The 23,345-nt window shown below is 33.7% G+C and overlaps 1 protein-coding gene across 9 annotated transcripts in view; it reads left to right on the top strand.

Annotated features, from left to right (window-relative positions):
• CCDC88A (coiled-coil domain containing 88A) overlaps positions 1 to 23,345 on the top strand; it is a 130,991-nt gene that overhangs the window by 33,826 nt on the left and 73,820 nt on the right. For all 9 annotated transcript variants that reach the window (XM_028515192.2, XM_028515190.2, XM_036027979.1 and 6 more), the window contains exons 4-7: positions 6,450 to 6,519; positions 8,671 to 8,729; positions 18,693 to 18,776; positions 20,300 to 20,440. In XM_028515192.2, the coding sequence (XP_028370993.1) occupies positions 6,450 to 6,519; positions 8,671 to 8,729; positions 18,693 to 18,776; positions 20,300 to 20,440 (354 nt within the window). The remainder of the gene's footprint in view (positions 1 to 6,449; positions 6,520 to 8,670; positions 8,730 to 18,692; positions 18,777 to 20,299; positions 20,441 to 23,345) is intronic.

The raw sequence follows: 23,345 nt of genomic DNA, 5'->3' as shown, positions 1-23,345 counted from the left end.
AAAATAAGTAAATTATAGCTATAAAATTACCGAGGCTTTTTGATACCTATGTTGAAAAGTTACTTTTATTTCTGTGAATGAAGGAGAAAGAGTAAATTTGATTATCAGAGACACAGTTTACAAGTAACACCCTCAGTCCAGTTTTGGGAACTGTCAGCAGCTAGTGTTTGGTATAACTGCTCAGTCTGACTATGTTAAAATAAATTTTTGAGGCCCAATAAACAACATTTTACAATTAGGAAATTTCAATTTATTAAGAAGCTTTTGCACTAATATTCAAAACAAAAACCAGATCTAATACCATTAATGCAGTTGCCAGAGGAAGCAGGTACTTTTTAAGGTTTTTCTTTAACATCTGTTATAATAAGCAACTTGCGGAGTTTAATAAAATTCAGTAGCTGAGGAAAGAGCTGAGTTAACATTATATTCTGTCATGTTTTTGACACTTTGGTTAGATGTTCTTTCCTTCCAATGCCATTCATTTAATTTTCTCTAGCCTACTAAAATATGGTAAAATAGTTTTAATTATTTTCACTAGTAGCACAGGTAAAAGGACAAACACAAATAGTATGAAAAATGTGATTGTTTGAATTTTTAAAATAGATGATAAGAATCTCAAAGGAGCACCTTACTCAGTATGTGATTCAGAAAAGGGACATGAGCCCAGACCTTTGCCAAGTGTAGTTTAACTTCTTACAGTAAAGGAAGTATTATGGATAACTTAGAAGATGAAGGAGAAGCGTACTGTCAATTATATTAAATAGTAACTTAATAATGTTTATATTTGGCACAAACTCTAAATAGTCTTTCTTACAATGCTTTAGCAACCCGAACTTTAATTCATTGAAACTTGCATATCAGTAAAAGAGTTTTTTAGATGCTCCACTAAAAGATACAGTTGATATACCATTTTTTAAGAAAGGTTATACAAAGCCAACTAAAACTAATAGGAATAAAATTATTTATAGAATCTTTCAAAGCACCTTTACTGTTATTTCCCTATTAACATAATCTCTATCATTTCTGTCTTACTTTGTCTTTTTCTTTTTATTAAGTATTGCAATTCTCCAAATATTTCTTTTTTTTAATATATTTTATTGATTATGCTATTACAGTTGTCCCATTTCCCCCCTTCTCTCCCCTCCACCCTGTACCCCCCTCCCACCCACATTTCCCCCTTTAGTTCATGTCCATGTGTCATACTTATGAGTTCTTTAGTTTCTACATTTCCCGTACTATTCTTGCCCTCCCCCTATCTATTTTCAACCTACATTCTATGCTACTTATTCTCTATACCTTTTCCCCCTCTCTCCTCCTCCCACCCCCCTGCTGCTAACCCTCCATGTGCCCTCCATTTCTGTGGTTCTGTTCCTGTTCTAATTGTTTACTTAGTTTCTTTTGGTTTTGCTTTAGGTGTGGTTGTTAATATTTGTGAGTTTGCTGTCCTTTTACTATACATGTCTTTTCTTTATCTTCTTTTCTTAGATAAGTCCCTTTAGCATTTCATAAAATAAGGGCTTGGTGATGATGAACTCCTTTAACTTGACCTTATCTGAGAAGCACTTTATCTGCCCTTCCATTCTAAATGAGAGCTTTGCTGGATAGAGCAGTCTGGGATGTAGGTCCTTGTCTTTCATGACTTGGAATATTTCTTTCCAGCCCCTTCTTGCCTGTAAGGTCTCTTTGGAGAAATCAGCTGACAGTCTGATGGGAACTCCTTTGTAGGTTACTGTCCCCTTACCTCTTGCTGCTTCTAGGATTCTCTCCTTCGTTTTTACCTTGGCTAATGTAATGATGATGTGCCTTGGTGTGTTTCTTCTTGGGTCCAACTTCTTTGGGGCTCTCTGAGCTTCTTGGATTTCTTGGAAGACTGTTCCCTTTACCAGATTGGGGAAGTTCTCCTTTATTATTTGTTCAAATACGTGCTCAATCTGTTGCTTTTCCCCTTCCAATTCTGGGACCCCTATAATTCGGATATTGGAATGTTTAAAGGTGTCTTGGATGCTCTTAATCTTTTCCTCAATTTTTTGAATTCTTATTTCATCATGCTTTCCTGCTTGGTTGATTCTATCTTCCTTCTGGTCCACTGTATTGTTTTGAGACTCATATTCCTTCCTTTCACTATTGGCTCTCCTCCGCGTGTCTTCCTGCATCTGTTTTATGGTAATCTGCATTCTTTCATCTAAATTTCGTCCAAAATCAACCAGTTCCGTGAGCTTTCTGATCACCAGTGTTTTGAACTGCGCATCTGATAGATTGGCTGATTCTTGGTCGCTCAAAAGGATGAGTCCTGGGGGACCGATCTGCTCTGTTGAAAACATATTTTTTTTTCCCCGTCTCTCCTTTTTTTTTCCGGTCTGGTTGCTCTTGTTATGGTGGGGGGCGGAGCCTTAGGTGCTCACCGGGGCTGGGCACCCCAGTCGCTAGATTGTGACGTTATATGTGGGGGTGGGGCGGGAGTGGGAGCGGGGCGGGAGAAAACAATGGCGGTAGTTCCGCTCCCCTGGACTCAGACCCTTGTCTGGGCTTCTGGGCTGCGAGTTCTGCCCTGGTCCACAATCGCTACCCCTCTGGGTCTGCCAGCCGCAGCTTGCGTACTCAGGGATTACCGCTGCCTTCTTGGGCCCCCGGATGGCCTTTGCGCCGAGTTCGCACCAAACCTTCCCCTGACCTCTGTGCGCTGCCGACCCGAGCCAGCCCCGCACCTGCCCGGCTCGTCTTCTCCTACCAGTCCGGATGAACGTGCCTACTTCAACTTCTTGGCTGCCCGACTTCCATTCAGATAAATCCTCTGCCGGATCTGGGTGTTATTCTGATAGTAAATTATTGTTGTAAATTATTGGTTTTCTAATCTTGGTTGTACGAGGAGGTATGGTGCGTCCACCTATTCCTCCATCTTGCCGGAAGTCTGCAATTCTCCAAATATTTCTAGAGTATCTTTATACCAGGATGAAATTTCTACCTATTCAGGGAAATTTCATTTTAATTATCCTGAAACCTCTCACGTTCTTTACATTTGAATATTTGTATGCCTCTAAAAAATTGCTGCCTTTCCTTAATCTCCACTTCCACCAATACTCCTTCTCATTCCCTGCTTTATTTTTATCATAAGCATTTGTGGCCAAAAACATTTACATATGTTCTGTCTACCCTACTGAAATGCAAATTCCATGAGAGCAAGGGTTGTTGTTCTTTGCTGTGTTTCCAGGGTCTACAACAATGTTTGGCAAATAATGAACACGAAATAAATATTTGTTGAATGAATGCCTGTCCTGATTTTTCTCAAAACTTTATTTTCTTTCAGTTGTATTGGTAAAATTATTTCATTCTCCATGCATTTTCATAGGTTTCTTATCACTTCAGTAACATTAAAGTATCTGTACTAGTTCATATACATATATCATCCTTAACTGTCAATTAATTTGTTTCTCCTGTTTAACAAAGTCATATTTATCTTTAGCTCATTTATGTGTTGTTTTCCCATGTTTTTAGCATGTTAATGATGAACATCCTTAGAACAAGGTGAAGTCTGGGAAGTCTGAGGATGACACAATAAAGCTTTAACAGTAATAATCAGGGTTTTTTTAGCCGCTAGTCTCTTTTATGTCTTGTATATTTTTAAATGTTACTTGTAAGATTGGAATAGAGAAACAGAAATGTCTATAAAAATGTACCTAAAATCTAACGGCTCCTCAGAGCCATTAGAAATAGAAGTTTGGGGAAACTTTGGGTCTTTAAAATCTGTATAATTTTTAGCTGCCTTACCTAATATTAGTACTTTGAGACATAACTTAAAATTAACCCTTGGAAATAAAGTAAAATGTAAATTTTTCCGCATTACCTCCAGTATTGAAGAAACTTCATCATTTTTTAAAAACTTTTTACTTTTGTTTCACTTTCTACCCTTCCCAATAAATGTCACATACATGATAAATCATGGAGACAAAATTTAAGCTTAGGCATCCTGACTGTACCAGAGTATACTATACTAGGCATTCAGATTCCACTATACTAGAGAATATTTTGAGATACGTGGAGGTAAGTTTAAATTTAGCAGTTTGCATCATTCAAATATAATTGAACTTCATAGTATATAGATCAAACTGTATTAATACATGTGGTCATCGATGATGCCATGTGGTTAAAGGAGATATGAGATTGGTTTCATCTTTGTGGAAAGACTGAGTTAGCATCAAAGCATGGGGTAACAGTGTAGGCAAGAATTGGAGAGCCAGTTGAGGAAGAGTTGGGAAGAAAAGGAGGTAGCAGACCATATTGAAGATTTCTATCCAATTGGATAGTTTCCTTATACTAGTATACCAACATAGAATGTTATCTGGTAAATCAATAAAATAAATTGCCTTGGAAATGTAAATTGATATTTTTCCTTTGATTCATTACTTTTTACTCATGTTACCCTATAATAAGTGATACAAATTAGAATTATCTTCAATATTGAAGTTGAGATAAAGCTTTTTTTTCTTATAATTCAGGATATGTTAAAATTCAAAGCCTGTCCTTATAAGTTGAATTTGAGTGTTCTTCTTCTGACTTAGATTATCTTTACTAAATGGGAGCTAGGTGAAACAGTGATTGCTTTTATATATATATATATGTATCTTTCTTATTTATGATTTCTTTTAATATGTACAGTGATAGTTCTGATAACTTTGCTTCAAGGCAAGGAAACTGAATTAGAAATTTATTTCTTTAAGTCCATTTATCTGTTTTATAGCTATAGCATATTTTATATTGAGATAACTTGCTTTTAACTTGAAAATTCATTTATTAAATATCCAAACAGTGTCAGCCATTGGAGTAAGTGATTTTAGCATTTTTTGACACATTCTTAATATTCTTATTTATACATCTTAACACAGTTCACATACTGAGTATGTACTTTTCTTTAAATGTATGCATTTTTCTGGTTATAATTATTTAAATGGCTGGTAAATATAATGCAGAAGAAAAATTTAAAACTTTTTATACATATCTATAAAGAATTATGCATAAAACATTAATTCTAATTAGCTGCTCATGTCATGCCACACACTGGCTGTGAGAAAATGCTTTTATAGAAGTAGAATTAATACATCTTTAAAAAGCAGTATAAGTTAAAGCCCTGGTTGGTGTGGCTCAGTGGATTGAGCACCAGCCTGCAAACCGAAGGGTCACTGGTTCAGTTCCTAGTCAGGACACATGCCTGGGTTGCAGGCCAGGTCTCCAGTAGGGGGGTGCAGAAAAGGCAACTTCACATTGATGTTTCTCTCCCTCTCTCCCTCCTTTCCCCTCTGTCTGAAAATAAATAAATAAAAATCTTTTAAAAAAGCAATGTAAGTTAACTTTTTATAGTTATTTTCTTCCCCATCATACTATTTTAAGTTAAGAATGATTCAGAAAAAATTTATTCCTCAGTAACCAGTTATGTCTGAATAGGTAGTGAAAGCCAAATTGTAAAGACACTCAGTTACTCTTACTATAACATTCAGTAATATAACATGATACCCATCAATCCCATAGTCTAATTCATCCCAGATCTTTTGTAGCATGTCATTGTTAGTGGTTGAAATGACAGACACAATGAGTTGCTTTATTTCCTCAAAGAGGAGGTAGTGTAAATATAAACCAAAAGTACATACTCCATGTATTACCTAAAATGAGTAATTTGAAAGCATCCCTTTCTTTCTGAATCATCCTGTACATTCAGAATATATATACTTTAAAAATATTTTTTGTTTTTCAATTACAGTTTACTTTCAATATTATTTTATATTGGTTTCAGGTGTACATCACAGTGGTTAGACACTCATATACTTTACAAAGTGATCCATCCTGGTACAAGACATGGTTATTGCAATATTATTGATTATATTCCCTATGCTGTAGTTATGTATATATGCCTATTACTAAAATTTTGATGCAAGTCAAAGGAGGTAAAACATCTGTTGTACATAGAGGAGAAAAAATAATGATTCACTGGAAAAGCTCATTTGCATGAAATAACCATAAGACAGGATTTTGAATAAAGTAACTAGATTTCTTAATTTTAATATCAGCTGATATTTTTAGTTCCCTCAGGAAAGTAAAACAAAACAAAACAAATGACTACATATACTTAATCATTTATCGAGAAATGTTTTTTGATTATTTAACACCTAAAACTCAATTTCCAAATAAATATTAGACCAGTTCAACTTGACACTTTTATGGGCATTTGATGTGTCTTAATATTGTGAAGTCTATCATATGTTGTAATTTAATTCATTAATTTAAAGTTACAAAAAATTTAAACCTGTAAATACCTATTTGAATTAATTTATTTTTAAAAGGTTTTAATTGTAGTATAACATACCTGCAGAGAAGTACACAAATTGTAAGTTATAACTTGTTGAGTAATAATTACCTAGTCAGCATTACTCGTATAACAACCTTTGGGTATCTTTTTACAGGAGACTTTGCAGCAATTGATCATGATGTCATTGCCAAATGTCTTAATCATTGGCAAAAACCCCTTTTCTGGTAAGTATTAACATTAGCATAATGTGCTAATAAAGTCTTTTTCTTGTGTAATACTAGAATTGTTACCCAGATCTTGCTTATTTATATCAATGGACTAGGTTTTTCATTATAGGGAAAGTTGGAGTTGATAGTCCATTTTATAGAGAGAAAATAAACTCAGAATAGGTTATAGATGAGATCAGAAATACATTTTATATTAAGTCTGGTGTTTTTTTGCCTCTCCCAAATTGATACTTTCTCTGGAGCTTTACTTTTTTTAATTTTTAGGTTATTTAATTTTTTGGAGAGAGGAAGGGAGGGGAAAAGAGAGGGAAAAAACCATTGGTTTTGTTTCTCGCACGCCCCCAACTGGGGACCTGGCCCACAACCCAGGTATGTTCTCTGACCAGGAATCCAATGGGTGGGCGACCTTTCCATTTGTGGGAGGATGCCCAACCTACTGAGCCACACCAGTCAGGGCTCTGTGATGTAGTTTTAGTGTCTCCTTGTAAACAAGGGTAGAAGATAATGCAGCTATAGGCTTCAAGGAACATAACCTTAGAAAATAAGTCATTTTGATATAATTTGTAGGTTTCTGTCTACCATTGCCAAAGTTTTGAATCTAAGGTTTTACTGATTGATATATTGTAATTTATCAATATAAATTACTTCTGAATGGAAAGTTGAGAAGCAGTTTTTAGATCATTTAAATTATATTTTCAAAAGTTTCTGCACTTTAGTAGATTTTAAATGTGCCACATTTAAAGTTTTAATTTTTGAATAGTAGGGGAAATTAACAACTACCTGTTTCAACAGTGGACTTTTTCTAACAGGCTATATGTAACCCAGATAAACTGTATCTTCTCCAGATGCCACTCCCACCCTCAGGCAAAACAACAACAAAAAACAAACCAAAATAAAAACTGAAATAAAGTAGCTTTTTTTATTAAAGAAATTACCAATTAGATGGGGTGACTCAGGAGTTTAGACAGCCTTTATAGATATATTCTGGAATATTTTATTATACAAATAAAAAATGAAAAAATAGTTTATATGTAGAATGGAATTATTTTTATTTCCACATGCATTTAGTAATTACCTACCAAGAATATAAAGAAAATGCTTTGTGTTCTGAAGGACCTGGTGTTCTGTTGAGAGATATAGATTACTGGGAAATCAGGTAAGAATTGGTATGAAATAGAGATGTAAACATGTTAAAGCATGTAAAATACAAAGCTACTACTTATTCTTAAAGTTGGCAGATTAGTGAGGGTTGGGCACCATTGGTGGTTAGGTCAGAAAAGACTACAACAGAGGTGTTGCAGCTGTGCCTCAGATTGTGATTAGTAAGTAGAGAGGGAGGGGAAAGGGAAGAAAGGCAAAATGAGTAACAGAAGTTAAGGCAGTTAGTATGTATTTATATTTGGGGAAAGGTGATTAGTGTGACTAAGAAAGTAGGTTCATGACGAGGAGGAGGAAATACTGAAAAGATTTGGATTTTATCGTAGGCCAGACTGGCCTGTTGGTAAAACTCTGGTCCAAAGAATTGGCTTTCTTTTTGCTCAATGTTTTAGGCAAATCTGAATTGAATTGGACAGCAAATGTGCTCTTCAGTTTTGTTACAGACCATTACTTTTATCCAGTTAATCATATGCATTTATTTTACTAGTTTTACTGTAACTCACAAGGTTTTGATCTTCATGAATCTACTACACAATGGAAAGCCATTTAAATTTTACTGTTAGATAAAACACGTAAGATGTGTTTTAAAAAGAAAACAATAATGGGCCTAAAAGAAGCTAGATCTATTAGGAACCATTTTGGCTGACTTTGTGGCATGTCCCTATATCAGTAGTTCTTAATTTAGTACACTGGTATACTATAATCATTTATGGAAAAGTAGTGGATTTATAATTAGCACACTTTATTGTACAGAGCTTTGAAGCCTATTTTATCTATACTGTAGCCCTTCAAAATCGAGAGCGTTGCCCATTTCTTCTGCTAGTACTACATTGTGTACACACAGAGCTGTTATTTTGAATTTTCCACTGTATTTATATTCTTAATCCTTTAGTCAACTTATGATGAATATTACCCCTAGAAGTGTTTCTGTCAACATAAGAGAGTTAAACTAAAGTAAAATGTTGTACTTAGTTATTATTTTTATTTCAGAACAAGGCACAGAAGAAGTTAAAAAGTTGCTTTTACTTTTACTGGGTTGTGCAGTTCAGGTAAGTTAAAAGTTTTTTCATATTTCATATTGATAATTTCTTTGTTTTTTCAGGCGCTAGTTTCTGAAAGACTTAAGGACGGGCCATTCAAAGTTTATGTTAGAAATTTTAAATAACTATAGAACCTCCTAAGGAGATTTTAAAAGAAAAAGACTTACTCTGTTAGTTTATTTTGCACTTTAGTTGTATTATCAGCTACTCATATCATTTAAAATCTTTAATTTTTTTTATTCTGAAGCTTCTAATGGCCTCAAGTTTTTTAAGTTTCCTTAGAGATACCCGTAAAAACCTCTCTCAAAACATCCTTATGATTAATGTGTGTGTGTGTTTGTGTGTGTTACTGAAGGAAAGTGGGAATAACAATATAAAAGAGGCAGAAATTACAAAAAATGTTCCAGGAGTCTGGGTTATTGTTAAATTGCCCATTTAATTAATGACTAATAATAATAGCAGCTATGATTTATTGATATGATACCTTATATAAGTTTTTTCATATTTATTTTTAGATAAGGAATTTGGTGTTTAGGCAAGATGATATGTAAGTTACCCATATTAAAACACTTGTGAGAATCAAAAAGGGTACTATTAATAATTACAGTGGAACTTCAATTATTAACTGGGATCATCCCAGACAAACAAAGGTGGTAGCTCTACGTTTAGGTCATATTGTTAGTAGGCCAAAGAGTTGAGATTTAGCTTTGGTCTGGCATTTCCTTTCATCAGCCATTGTTTGGATGAGTCTTCACAATGTTCCTTTAAACTGTCTCAATTCTTTGTTGAATGAAGTATTTGTAAGCCAATAATGTGGCCACTAGTAATGTTTTACACATAGATGCCAGAAATTATATATCCGAAGGAGTGTTGGCTTTTAGAGCTAACTGCTTAGGAGCTATATATACAATACATGTTATTAAAGTTTCATGCTGTGGCCCAGAGTAGTATTGCTTAGTTGATTGGGCATCATTCCACAAAGCGAAAGTTCGCCAATTGGGTGTTTGGTCAAGACACATGCCAATGTGGCGGGCTGGTCCCTGGTCCAGGTGCATGTGAGAGGCAGCTGATTGATGTTTCTCTTTCAAATGGGTGTTTGTCTCCCTTTCTTTTTCCCTCCCTCCCCTTCTCTCTAAAACAATAAATAAATAAAATCTTTTTAAAAATTAAAGTTTCATGCTGTGTTATGTACAGGTGTTTATTTCATAATTGATTACATATTAAATAAAGTGTTTGTAGTCATTGCTGTTCTAATTTGGTCATCAGACTCTGAGTTAGAAACACCCCTGAATTATTTACATGCAGTCTTTGTGTACTGTATTTGCTTTAAAAAATACCCTCTATTGGTGAATGTCATGTCAATTTAGATAACATAGTGACATCACACATTTGTTTGTTACTTCTGTTTACTATTTGGTTGTTATTGCTGGTTACTAAAACTGACAGTGGGAATGGAGCAGAATCAAGGACTTTTTAAATGAACAGTGTAGGGAAAGCCTGAAATATTAAAGAAACCATCATTATTACCATGTGTAAAAGCAACAAAAAAGATTGTAAAATCTAAGTTACTTACCCCATCTTACTATTTTCTATAACTCATATGATAGAGTCCCAGATGCTGGAGAATGAAAGAGATGACATGGAAATAATGTCCCTTTTTCTAATAAGCTAAATAAAGCATCTGATAGGTTAACCAGCTCAGTGCATGTTTCCTAAAGAAATTTACCAAGGATTTTTTACATTTGAATGACTGTTGATGTTCATGTCTTTTACTTTATTACTGAAATAAAGCAGAACTATGTAATAGGCCTGTTTTTTTAAAAAAACTGCTTAAGGAAGCCATGCTGGAAATTACCAATTATCATAATGTTAGATGTATACATTTCTTCTTATTGATGAGCAGAACTACATCTGCATAAAGCAAAATAATACATACATAGACCTACATTTGTAAGGTAGTTTACCTTATTATTAGTATGCAATTAAAACAGGAAAATTTTATAGCAAAGTTAAGTAATCTTAATTTTTTCTGTTAACATGTCAGCTGGTTATGATCCCCTATACTTTAGATTCACATAATCTGGGAAAAGTTTATAAGGTAAATATTATTTCAAATGGTCATTAGAAAAGGGAGGAAGAATATTTGGGTGGATTAAGTAAAACAGAAGGCACAGAATGGGAAAATTGTGTAAAAGAATAATTATATTAAAATGGATTGGTATGACATTGTAAAGTAAGCTGGAACATTGAGGTTATTTTTTTTTCTTTTTAAAAAATTTATTATTTTTAATTAATTTTTTTAAAATTACAGTTTACATTCAATATTATTTTTTATTAGTTTCAGCTGGGCAGCATAGTAGTTAGACAATTATATTTTACAAAATGTTCCCCCTGATATTTCCTATATCCACCTGGCACCATATATACTTATTGCAATATTATTGACTATATTCCCTATGCTTTACTTTACATTACCATAAGTGTTTTCTAACTACCAATCGGTAGTTCTCAATCCCTTAATCTTTTTTACCCAGTCCCCCAACCCCTCACCCCTCTGACAGCCATCAGTCTGTTGTCTGAATCTATGAGTCTGTTTCTGTTTTGTTTGTTCATTTATATTGTTCTTTAGATTCCACATATAAGTGAAAATGTGTGATAATTTGTCTTTCCCTGACTGACTTAATTTCACTTAGCATAATACCCTCTAGGTCCAAGATTTCATTCTGTTTTATGGCCAAGTAAGTAGTATTTCATTGTACCTATATATACCACAACTTTTTTATCCACTTGTCTATTGATGGGCACTTGGGCTGCTTTCATAGTTTCGTCATAGTAAGTAATGCTGCAATGAACATATCAGTGGTAGAAAACAAAGCAAAGACTCAAGGACATCATCATCCTAAAGCTTAACTTGAGTCAACATCATTCAGAGTTTTTATAGAAATAAGGAGTTGGCAAGGTTGTCAGACCTTGGTCTTTTATATAAAATGAATTTATCATAAAAATTTTAACCTAGTCTTTGTATATACTTTATATTTTTATAGTCACAGAAGAATTTTTTTAACGTTAAAGCTCTTGGGACTTGCATCTGTTGTAATGCCAGAGTGGCAGGTCTATCAAGGCAGGAGGAAGGATCCAATTTTTAAAAAAATGTACTTTTAAAATGTTAACAATCTAAGTTGTGGTACTTATGATGGAATATTAGTCATAAAAAAATGAAAGCTTACTATTTGCTACAGCATGGATGGATCTAAGGGTATTATGCTAAGTGAAATAAGTCAGTTGGAAAAAGACAAATACCATATGATTTCACTTATATGTGGAATCTAAAGAATAAAATAAATGAGCAAACCAAATTGAAACATACAAAAATTGAACAAATAAAATAGACACAGACAACAGATTGATGGTTGCCAGAGGGGAGGAAGGTTGAGGTGAGGGACTGGGTGAAAAAGATGAAGGGATTAAGAAAGTACAAATTGGTAGTTATAAAATAGTCACAGAGATGTAAAGTACAGCTAGAGAATATAGCTAGTAATACTGTAATACTATGTATGGTGCCATGTGGGTACTGGAAATATCAGTGAGAACACTTTGTAAAGCATATGACTGTCTAACCACTATGCTGTATTCCTGAAATTAATTCAAAATAATGTTAAGTATAAACTAATTGAAAAAAGAATGTATTTTTATTATTAACTTATGTTATACATCCTTTACAGCAGTGAAATTAAATGTAAATGTTTAAATTAAAAAATGTTAATGACCTGATTTTTAAAAATGCACACTATGTACCAGGTGCTATAGTAAAGGCCAGGGACAAGGATTTAAAGAAAATACAAACCTTAAGGAGTATAAATTTTAGGGGTGAACAGAGCCAGACTAACAGTTTGAGGTGATAATTATCATAATAAAACATGCATTTGGTGCACAGAAGAAATATTTTCTTAAGTCTGCTTGTAATATCAGATAATTTCTCTCTGAGGAGGTGATAGATGAAATGAGAGCAAAGATACTGAGATAACAGCTTGTCAGGGAACATCAAGTATGGCTGGAAGGTAACATGCATGGGGCAGATGGCAAGAGATTAATTTGGAGAATTGCCAGGAATTGGGTCACAAAGGACTGTATTCATATTAAGACTGGGTTTAGATTTTGTCCTGTAGGTATTTGGGAGCCACTAATACTAACCATGTCAAATGTGTAACATTGAAAATTTCCCATCAGTCTTCAGTTGTGACTGTATGAGGGATTTAGAAATCTTTGTTATGTGATATGGAAGAGCCAAAAAAATGTATTGAGGACAAGAAACTATTGACGAAACCAATCAGGTAAGAAGTATTGTTTGAGCACTTTCTGGATGTAATCTGTATTACAGAAAACTTGCTTAGCTAGTAGTTGAACAGGTTAAAATTATAACGTTTAGTATAATACGTGACATAAGTGTTTTTTTACATCAGGGTCAGTTTTATCTGTTATATATGTGAGATTTGTAGGTAGAAGTAGCAAATTAAACTTTGCCAGTGTGATACTATACTCCAAGAATTCAGCGGGCCATACCTTTTAAAAGATGTTATATTCATAAAAAGAAATAGAAAAGAAAACAAGCATTAGGAAGTGAACATTTTTTTCTTCTGAAGAAGAAAAATTGTGAAATTCTTCAAGGGGAAATAGCATTCAAAAACAGTAAAATTAGCCACTCTCCCATGATCTTACCTCACAGAATAAATTATAATTCAGATTTTTATCCTTTATTATGCATCAATATAAACCACAGGAACAGCTTTGAATATTAAAGAAATTATTCAAGGGCAGGGCTTGGATATTTTTATTACTTATTATTTATTTATTTTTAAGAAGGCAGGGGAGAGAGAGAAACATCAATTTTGTTGGTCCACTTATTTATGCATTCATTGGTTGATTCTTTTATGTGCCCTTACCAGGGATTCAAACAGCACCCTTGGTGTGTTGAGATGATACTGTAACCAACTGAACTACCTGAGCACACCTATTTTCATTATTGACTGACTAAATCAGTGTGGTTTCTCCAGAATCTTTTTTTAAGGCATAACATGTCTCTTAAATCACTTCTGAATATCAGCTAGAATTTTCACAGATATATGGCTCTGCATCCCAACCCTTGAGATAGTTGAGAGATTCCCAAGCAAAATCATCCTACTCAGAAGGAAAATTTTTGCTCTGTATGTTGTTTGGAAGTTATGAAGATCATGTAAAATTCACCTTCATTCAGCAGAATTTAGATTTTATATCAGTGCTGGCTATTTAGTATCCAAGAATATTAGTTATTTTGGACTTTGGTTGGGTTGAATACTGCTGAAAGTAACTGAATTCCAGGTGTAATTGAAATTAAAATTTTGACTTTCATGTATACCCCCACAAGCAATTCTAACATTAGTCTTTGATTCAGAAAACTAGTTTTGAACTTGGTCAGTTTGAGAGCTATAACCGTTTATTTTCTTGGAGAAATAAACAATACATAACTTCTAGCTCATGCATTTTATTTTATTTTGGGTGGGGGAGGGAGAAAGAAAGGGAGAGAAATATTGATTTGCAAGGTAAACACCGGTGGTTACCTTTTGCAAGTGCCCCCAACTAACTAGTGATGGAACCGGAGCCTGCAACCCAGGCCTGTGCCCGGACCAGGCATTGAATTGGTGACCTTTTGTTTTACGGGATTACACCCAACAAACTGAACCATGCCAGCCAGGGCCAAGTGCTTTCTTTTTTTTAATGAGTAATGAAAATAACAAATGTACTTAAAGATGGAAATTTTTTGCTGATACTGTTTTTTAAGTTTTATTCTTTTAGTTGTAAAAAAATATACATAACAAAATTTACCATTTACGTCGTTTGTAAGCGTACAGTTCACTAGCATTAAGTACATTAATATTGTTTTGCACATCACCAGTGTCTATCCCCAGAACTTTTCTCGTCTTCTAAAACTAACACTGTATTTTTTAAACAATAACTTCTTTTGCTTCCAGCTTTTGGCAGCCATCATTCCACTTCCTGTGTCTATAAGTGTTATTACTTTAGGACCTCACATAGTGGAATCATTTAGTATTTTTCCTTTATAACTGACTTATTTCACACAGAATAATGTTTTTAAGGTTCATCTATGTTGTAGCATGTTAGAATTTTCTTACTTTTAAGAATGAGTAATATTTCATTGTATGTATATAACATTTTGTTTATCTACTCATCCATTGATGAACACTGGGCTGCTTCTACTTTTTGGCTATTGTTAAAAGTGCTACTATGAATATGGACGTAGAAATAGCTGTTTGAGTTTCTCCTTTCAGTTCTTTTGGTATATATTCAGAAGTGGAACTGCTGTATCAAATAGTAATTCTTTTGGGTAGGCCAAAAAGTTTGTTGTTTTCTGTAAGATGGCTCTAGTAGTGCCTAGTTGTCTTCATCTTCATTTGAAACAATTTTTTGATTGTATTGTGACAGCTGTAATATCAGCATGTATTTAAAAACTTTTTTAAAAGTTAAAACTAAAACATCAAAATTGGTGGATTTTTGTGTAGCCATTTTAATACTGAAGATGGAAGAAAATATGCAATGTTTATTGCCGTATTTTGCTGTATTATTTCAAGAAAGGTAAAAACAACTGAAATACATAAGATTTGTGCAGTGTGTGGAGAAGGCGCTGTGACTGATCAAACATGTTAAAAGTGGTTTGCGAAGTTTTGCACTGAAGATTTCTTGCTGGACAATGCTCTGCAAATCAAATAGACCAGTTGAAGTTGATAGAGATCAAATCAAGACATTAGTTGAGAACAGTCAGCTTTATACCATGTGGAAGATAGCTGACATACTCAAAATTTCCAAATCAGAGTTTTAGAATATAAAAAATGTCTTTTATTTTATGGAAAAAACTAAGTGGACTTTTTGGCCAACCCAATATTTAATTTATTATTATTATTATTATTTTAGAAAATACCATATTTTTTAAGTTTTCTATATAGTGTCTGTACCATTTTACATTCCAAACAACAGTACACAAGGGTTCCAGTATCACCACATTCTCCAACATTTATTATTATTTTTTTTATTCTGGTAGTAGCCATTTTTTAATTTTCCTATTTTTATTTCTTTTATGTGGCTCATTTAGATCTTACTTTGGTAGAATTATGATCTGTTCAGTCATTAGTGTTTTTATTCTTAATGAAAATACTATAATGTATTGATTGCTTTATTATTTTATTATTTATTGCTTGTTCAGGGTGCCTTTTTCTCTATTTCAGTACAATTTCTCCATATAAGTTTTGTCTTCTTTCTTTAAGAAGAGAAAGCACTGAGAATACCAAGAGAAAATATGAAGAATTTGAGGAATAGTGATTAAGAGTGTAAACTCTGTGGTGGCAGATACACAACTTTAGGTTAATGCAATACTCTTCCCCCTAACTTCCCACTCAAGTAGCTTTTTAAAAATTCTTTTCTTGTATCCCAGCTTCCATATCATATTCTTGGATATCATGGTAATCTGCTGGAATTGGTTATTATAATAAGAGTTAGAAGGAACTCTGGTGCCCATTACACTTCCAGAACTTTATATAAAAATAAAAGAGAGCTTAATTTTTTAAGTGAAAAGACAATTTGTTGATATCATTTAGTCTTCACAAGAGTCTTTGTTAGCTGGAAGTAAAACTATTTGTGTCTGTTTCTTAACACCAGACTTGCTAATGCTCTAGAGCCGGGCTATCAGTACAGTATCCCCTGGCCATGTGTGTCTATTAAAATTTAAAATTAATTTATAGTTAAATAAATTAAAATTGAATTTCCACACTTCAGTACTTAGTAGCCATTTGGACTAGCTATAGTTCAATACTTAGCTGTATATAACTAGTGTTTACTGTGTTAGACAACACTGATATAAAACATTTGATCTGATTATTGACCTTCAAAGTTTGAATCTTCTTTCATTCTCTTTTTCCATCTTGATAGTCTTTCTCTTTTCTATTCTTTAGAGTCCTATGACATTCATTTTATGTTCTTTAAGAAAGCCTAACCTATTTTTAAAACATTTTCAGAATCCTTTTTCTTTCTTAAATTTTTTTTCCATTGCCATTTACTCTCCTTATACCACCCTTCCCCCAGCAATCACCACAACAGATTTGTGCCCATCACTTTTTCTGCCACCGCTTTCCCCATTCCCCAACCCCCACCCTCAATCCTTCTCCCCTTTGGCTTTGCCCATGGGTCCTTTATACATGTTCCTTGATGAAACTTTCCCTTCTCCTTTCTTTAACTTTTAGAGTTTGCAAAAGATGACATTTAGTAGAAATTGTGTATAATTTAAGGGTAAAGGAAGAATTCTCCTTGATGTGTGCTGAGACTGTGTTCAAGGCTGGGCAAATGAAGGAACAGAGGCTCTAGGACTTAGAAAAGGAGTTTCTGTTTAAAGTGAAGGCAGGCAGATAATGGCAGTTGAATTCAGGGACTGTCCTTTCACTGAGTAATAGTCATTATAATTCACCATTTTATATGCTCATTAACTCAGAAGCTATACATAACTTAACATTTTTGGAAGCATTAACTTTAAAAATTGGGGCTACTATACCTAAAAAGTTATTTTATATATCCTCCAAATGTACTGTCACAAAACCTTTGTTAATTTTACTAGGTTTGTCAGACATTACTTATGGACAGAAATTCTTGTTTTTAAATAAATTTTTGTTTCAGTTCCTAAATATTTACTTCCTTTCCTAGTTACAGCTAGGAATTATACATTCCTGGTAATTTAATTTTAAGTATTATTATATCATCCTAATAATTTTGTTTTTACACAATATAGAACTTTCTGTATTGATGGGAATGTGTTTAATTAAGTTAAATTGTATGGCAATAGAAACATGATGCTATGGTTTAATGTAATAAATATTTAGAGTATAAATCAGAACCTTGCTAAATTTCTTAATGATCAAAGGGGCAATTTTTCTCTTTGTGAATGTATTATCTTCACTAGTGTTCAGAAATTGGCCCAGAAGATGCCACTGAGCTAGACCAGGCAGTGCTGGTTATTTTGTATGCACTTCTCATTTGGTGGCTGCAAGAATACAGTTATGCTAGCAGTTGGATTGCAGTGTAAGAGATGTAGAGGGGAGGAGGCAGAGATTAAGGTGCTTGTTAAACTGTTACTCAATACTGTCTGGAAAGAAAAGGATTTAGTTTGCATTTTAATATTTTTAATTCATATAAAGTCTTTAAAAAGTTACACAAACACTGCCTTTCTTCCACATGATACATGTGTATTATATATATATATATATATATATGATATTTAAGGATATTTAAGGATATATATATATATCCTTAAATTTTGCCCCTGGTAACTTTGTTATAAGCAAATCAAATATTTATTGTATTACCTTATAAATGTTGAACTGATACACAAAAGTAGGTTTCTTTTATTAGATTGATAGGATGAAGATGTGAGAATGAATTGTAAGTTTGAAGTAAAAATTGCTTAAATTTTTTTTTCCTGAGAAGAAAGGCTGTGTTGTTTGATGATAGCCAAAGACTGACTGAGCATTTTGGCTGTATTCCGAATTCTGCCACTGACTCACTGTGTTTTTTGGCAAGTAACTTATCCTCCCTGAAACAAGTTCTTGATTCTTTACTTCTGTGTTTGTAAAGTTAGCCTAATAATATTGTACTGACCTCAGATGGGTGGTGTAATGGTTTCCTGCTTTAGAACTTAGAAGCATAAAAATAGTATGGATTTTTAATGCCTTGCTTTTTGAATAAATATTTTTAAATTGTTATCTTTTTATTAGGTAAGTATACTAGAAAGGCCATTTAAATGCACAACAAAACAAAACCCTCATTGTATTGTTCAAAACATAGCCCAGCTTTTAACCCTGATGAGTTCTTAGTTGTTTACAACATATCAAGTACTATCCCCTATAAAGCATAAATGAGCATTTTGTTTATTTCTTTTAGTGTCAGAAAAGAGAAGAATTTATTGAAAGAATTCAAGGTTTAGATTTTGATACAAAAGCTGCAGTTGCTGCACATATTCAAGAGGTAATACCTGTATACAATTTTTATGAAGCTTGTGGTGTTTATATATCTCTCAAATACATAGGCTAAGCAAGAACAAATCAAGGTCAAATATAGATGAACCTTGCTTTTATACAAATTGTCTTCTTTGTAGAGATAGTTTCTTAAATGATTCATTTTATATGTGGCATAGTGCTAACCACAAATGTACTGTTGTTGCCTTCATGCAGAGGGACATAGGCAAAAAGTGTTATATGAGGGATGAAGTATAGTGTATGTCTTTGTTGGACAGCACAGAATGAATAACATAGTAAGTGGAAGCAGCAGAAAGAGGGTCATTGCATGTAATTCAAAACTAAAGTGAGATAAGATGATAACTGTAGTATTTTGTCATTCATTGATTTGCCTTTGAATGAATGAATACAGAATAATTTTTATTGACTATATTACTTGAATTATAAACACATTAGTGATTTGTAACATCCATATAAAAACTTAAATCTAGTAGATATTGTACAGTGTCATATAATTGAAGTTACATAATTTATTTGTTAAGATTGCTTTTAAAAGCTGCTGTCTCTGCATCTATCTAGACTTGCTCTTTTAATCTTGTGTACTTTAGAAGACTTTTTAGAACTGAGCATGTTAAATTTTACATGTTGGTTAGAAAGAGAACTAAGGTAGAGAATTTTGAATAGTACAAATTGATAGTGTTTAAAATATTATGTATTTAAATGACTTTTTTTCCATATATCATCTTTTCTCTTAGTTAACATTCATACAGCCCAGCTTCCTTGCCAGTAATATTATTGTCAACAGTATGCATATTAGTACTCTATGAGATACCATTTTATTGATAGTTTCCCCTTATATATGTTTATTTATACTAGCTTTATGGTTTGTATTTTATTTTGAATAAATCCTAAATGTTGCTAGTTACTAAATTTGCCACCATTCTTGAAAATGTTATTTTTGTTATTTATTGTGAAAGTTAAAGCAAAATAACAGAATTATAATGAGAAATGGAAGGCAAGAACTAAGTATGTCATTTATATAACTTTCAGTCTTTAAAAAAATCTTAATATTGGGAGGCCTTTTCTTCTAAGGTTCTGTGATGATATCATCTTCAGAATCTATAACGAATTAGATTTTTAAGTATGAAAGTACAATAACATATATCCTACACAATTAAAAAATTTTTACTTTTGAATTCAAGTATAGTACATTTAGTATTATTTAATGAAAATTTAAATTGATTTTGTTAAAGCAGTTGTCAGACATATCAATATCACCTTTCTTTAGGAATGCCTTGAGTTAAATATCTTATTTTTTTAGTTGACGAAAAAATATAATTTTTTTCAGGACTATATTTAAAAAAATTTAATGGTAGCTTTTTCATCATTAATTTTAAGTGTTTTTTATACATCATATTTGCTTTTTATATTTTGTTATATGGAACATAGTATTTGTGCTAGTATCATGCTAAAGTGAAATAGATTAAGTATTAGCCATTTTTTAAATGATTTATTTTGGTTGTTTTTCTAAAGGTAACCCATAATCAGGAAAATGTGTTTGATCTTCAGTGGATGGAAGTGACTGATATGTCTCAGGAGGAAATAGAACCACTCTTGAAAAATATGGCGTTGCATCTAAAAAGACTTATAGATGAGAGAGATGAACATTCAGAGGTTTGTAAGTTTCTTTCAATACTTACCAAAGTGTGCTTTCCAAAAAAGAAAAGTAGCATTCATAAATACTTCAGAATTGATACTTTGTTTATTAAGGTACTAAATTTTTTTTTGTGCAACTTAAGAACCAGACAGGACATATAAGAGCCCCAGATTAGACAAATTGAAATAGTAAACTAGTAAACAGATTGCAGTTAAGTTTTTTTCTCCTGTCCTTTTAAGTTACTATTCTGATTTTGTTCCTGTGTTTTTTAAGTCATTCCCATAGCTTGGCAATAGTACAAAAGTATGATACTGAAAATATTGATGTAAGTGGAAAAATCACTGACTTAAAGCATAAGAATTTGCTTAAGTATAATTTTTTAGTTTTATTGCCACGTGGGGTTGGAAAAATAAGTGTTAATAAAAGGAGAATAACAGGTGTTCTGAATAAAATGTCCAACAAAAGTGCTCAAATTTTTGTAGTTAGTATTAATAATGAGGTGTGACTTAAAAAAGGGGAATTATTATAAGCTCTTTTAAGAGAGTACTTTGCTTTTTTAAAACAGTACAATCACTCCAGATTTTTTCCCTGCACTCTCTGAAAGCAGGTTGTAATTTTTAGAGGAGTCTAGACATCAGTGCATGTGGTAGTGAGTAATATTTTCTTAATAGCAGACCAAAGTACTCTGCCATTCAAGAGAATGTATAGCTTTGATAATTTCTTCCATTTACATGGAGATAGTTTTGAGCTGATTTATAGAGAATTTGATTACTCTTGGGACAAATAAAGGACTACACAGAAGAGATTACTAAGGATGTATTTTTCTGAACAAAACATTCATGTCTCTTTAGTGTATATTCAATTCAGATGAGAATTTTCAGTTGTCAGTCATTAAAAGAGAGGAAAATATAAGAATAAAGAAATATTTTAGAGCAGCAATTAAAATTTTTAAAAGCTAACAGTGAGATCAAAGAAAAGTAGATTGAAAAAATTCCTAGTATAGGCCAAGATGGAAGCATAGGTGGATGCACTGTACCTCCACGCACAACCAAGATTGGAACAACAACAATTTAGAGGCAGAATAACACCCAGAACTGACAGAAAATTGATCTGAATGGAAGTCGGACAGCCAAGAAGTTGAAATAGACCCGTTCATCCAGACCGGTAAGAGGGGCGGAGACCAGCAGCCAGTCAGGGCGTGGAGAGCAGAGAGAGTTGGGTGCATAAGGCATCCGGGGCGTGCAAGATTGCAGTGGGTAGACCCTGAGGCACATGGAGAGACACCCAGCCTCACAGGAGAGGTCATTGGAAGGTCCCACGGCGTGCACAGGCCCACCCACGTGGGAATTGGCACCAGAGGGGCCCAGTTTGCTTGGGGGAAGCAGCAGAAGGGACTGAGGTCCCACAGAGAACAGAGCAACCACCATTGTTCCCTCTTGACCCCGCTCCCACATACAACATCATAATCCAGCGACTGGGGTGCCCCACCCTGGTGAACACCTAAGGCTCCACCCCTCACCATAACAGGCATGACCAGACCAAAAAAAAAAAAAAAAAAAAGAGCTGGCTCAAACAGAAGAACAAATCAAAGCCCCAGAACTCATCCTTTTAAGCAACCAAGAGATAGCCACCCTATCAGATGCACAGTTCAAAACACTGGTGATCAGGAAGCTCACAGAATTGGTTGATTTTGGTCGAAAATTGGATGAACAATGCAGGCTACAATAAGAGAAATGAAGGAAAATGCACAGGGAACCAATAGTGATGGGAAGGAAACTGGGACTCAAAACAATAGAGTGGACCAGAAAGAAAGGAAGAAACAACCACACAGGAAAGAATGGAGAAATAAGAATTCAAAAAAACGAGGAGAGACTTAGGAACCTCCAGGACATCTTTAAACGTTCCAACATTCGAATTATAGGGGTATCAGAAGGAGAAGAGGAAAAGCAACAGATTGAAAACGTATTTGAACAAATAATAAAGGAGAACTTCCCCATTCTGGCAAAGGAAATAGATTTCCAGGAAGTCCAGGTAGCTCAGAGAGTCCCAAAGAAGTGGGACCCAAGAAGGGACACACCAAGGCACACCATAATTACATTAGCCAAGGTAAAAATGAAGGAGAGAATCCTAGAAGCAGCAAGAGATAAGGGGACAGTCACCTACAAAGGAGTTCCTATCAGACTGTCAGCTGATTTCTCCAAAGAGACCTTGCAGGCAAGAAGGGGCTGGAAAGAAGTATTCCAAGTCATGAAAGGCAAGGACCTCCATCCAAGATTGCTCTATCCAGCAAAGCTTTCATTTAGAATATAAGGGCAGATAAAATGCTTCTCAGATAAGGCCAACTTAAAGGAGTTCCTCATCACCACTCCCTTATTATGTGAAATGTTAAAGGGACTTATCTAAGAAAAAGAAGATAAAAACATGTATGGTAAAATGACAGCAAACTCACAATTATTAACAACCACACCTAAAACGAAAACAAAATCAAACTAAGCAAACAACTAGAACAGAAACAGAACCACAGAAATGGAGATCACATGGAGGATTAGCAACAGGGGAGTGGGAGGAGGAGAGAGGGGGAAAAGTTACAGAGAGCATAGATGGTAGGGAGAAAATAGACAGGGGAAGGGCAAGAATAGTATGGGGAATGTAGAAGCTAAAGAACTTAGAAGTATGACACATGGACATGAACTAAAGGTAGGGAGTGTGGGTGGGAGAAGGTGTGCAGGGTGGAGGGGAGTGAAGGGGGAAAATGGGAAAACTGTAATAGCATGACCAATAAAATATATTTTAAAAAAAAGAAGAAAAAGTAAAACTTCCTAGTATATATCAAGTTTATCCTGAATTTTATTTTATTTTCAATCTGGTTTTTGAACCATATGCCTTATCTTTTTTCTATTAGTGTCTTTTCACTGTTTTATT

Source organism: Phyllostomus discolor, chromosome 6 (assembly GCF_004126475.2).
Source record: "Phyllostomus discolor isolate MPI-MPIP mPhyDis1 chromosome 6, mPhyDis1.pri.v3, whole genome shotgun sequence".
Classification (NCBI taxonomy): domain Eukaryota; kingdom Metazoa; phylum Chordata; class Mammalia; order Chiroptera; family Phyllostomidae; genus Phyllostomus; species Phyllostomus discolor.
This window is presented reverse-complemented; position numbering and strand designations above follow the sequence as displayed.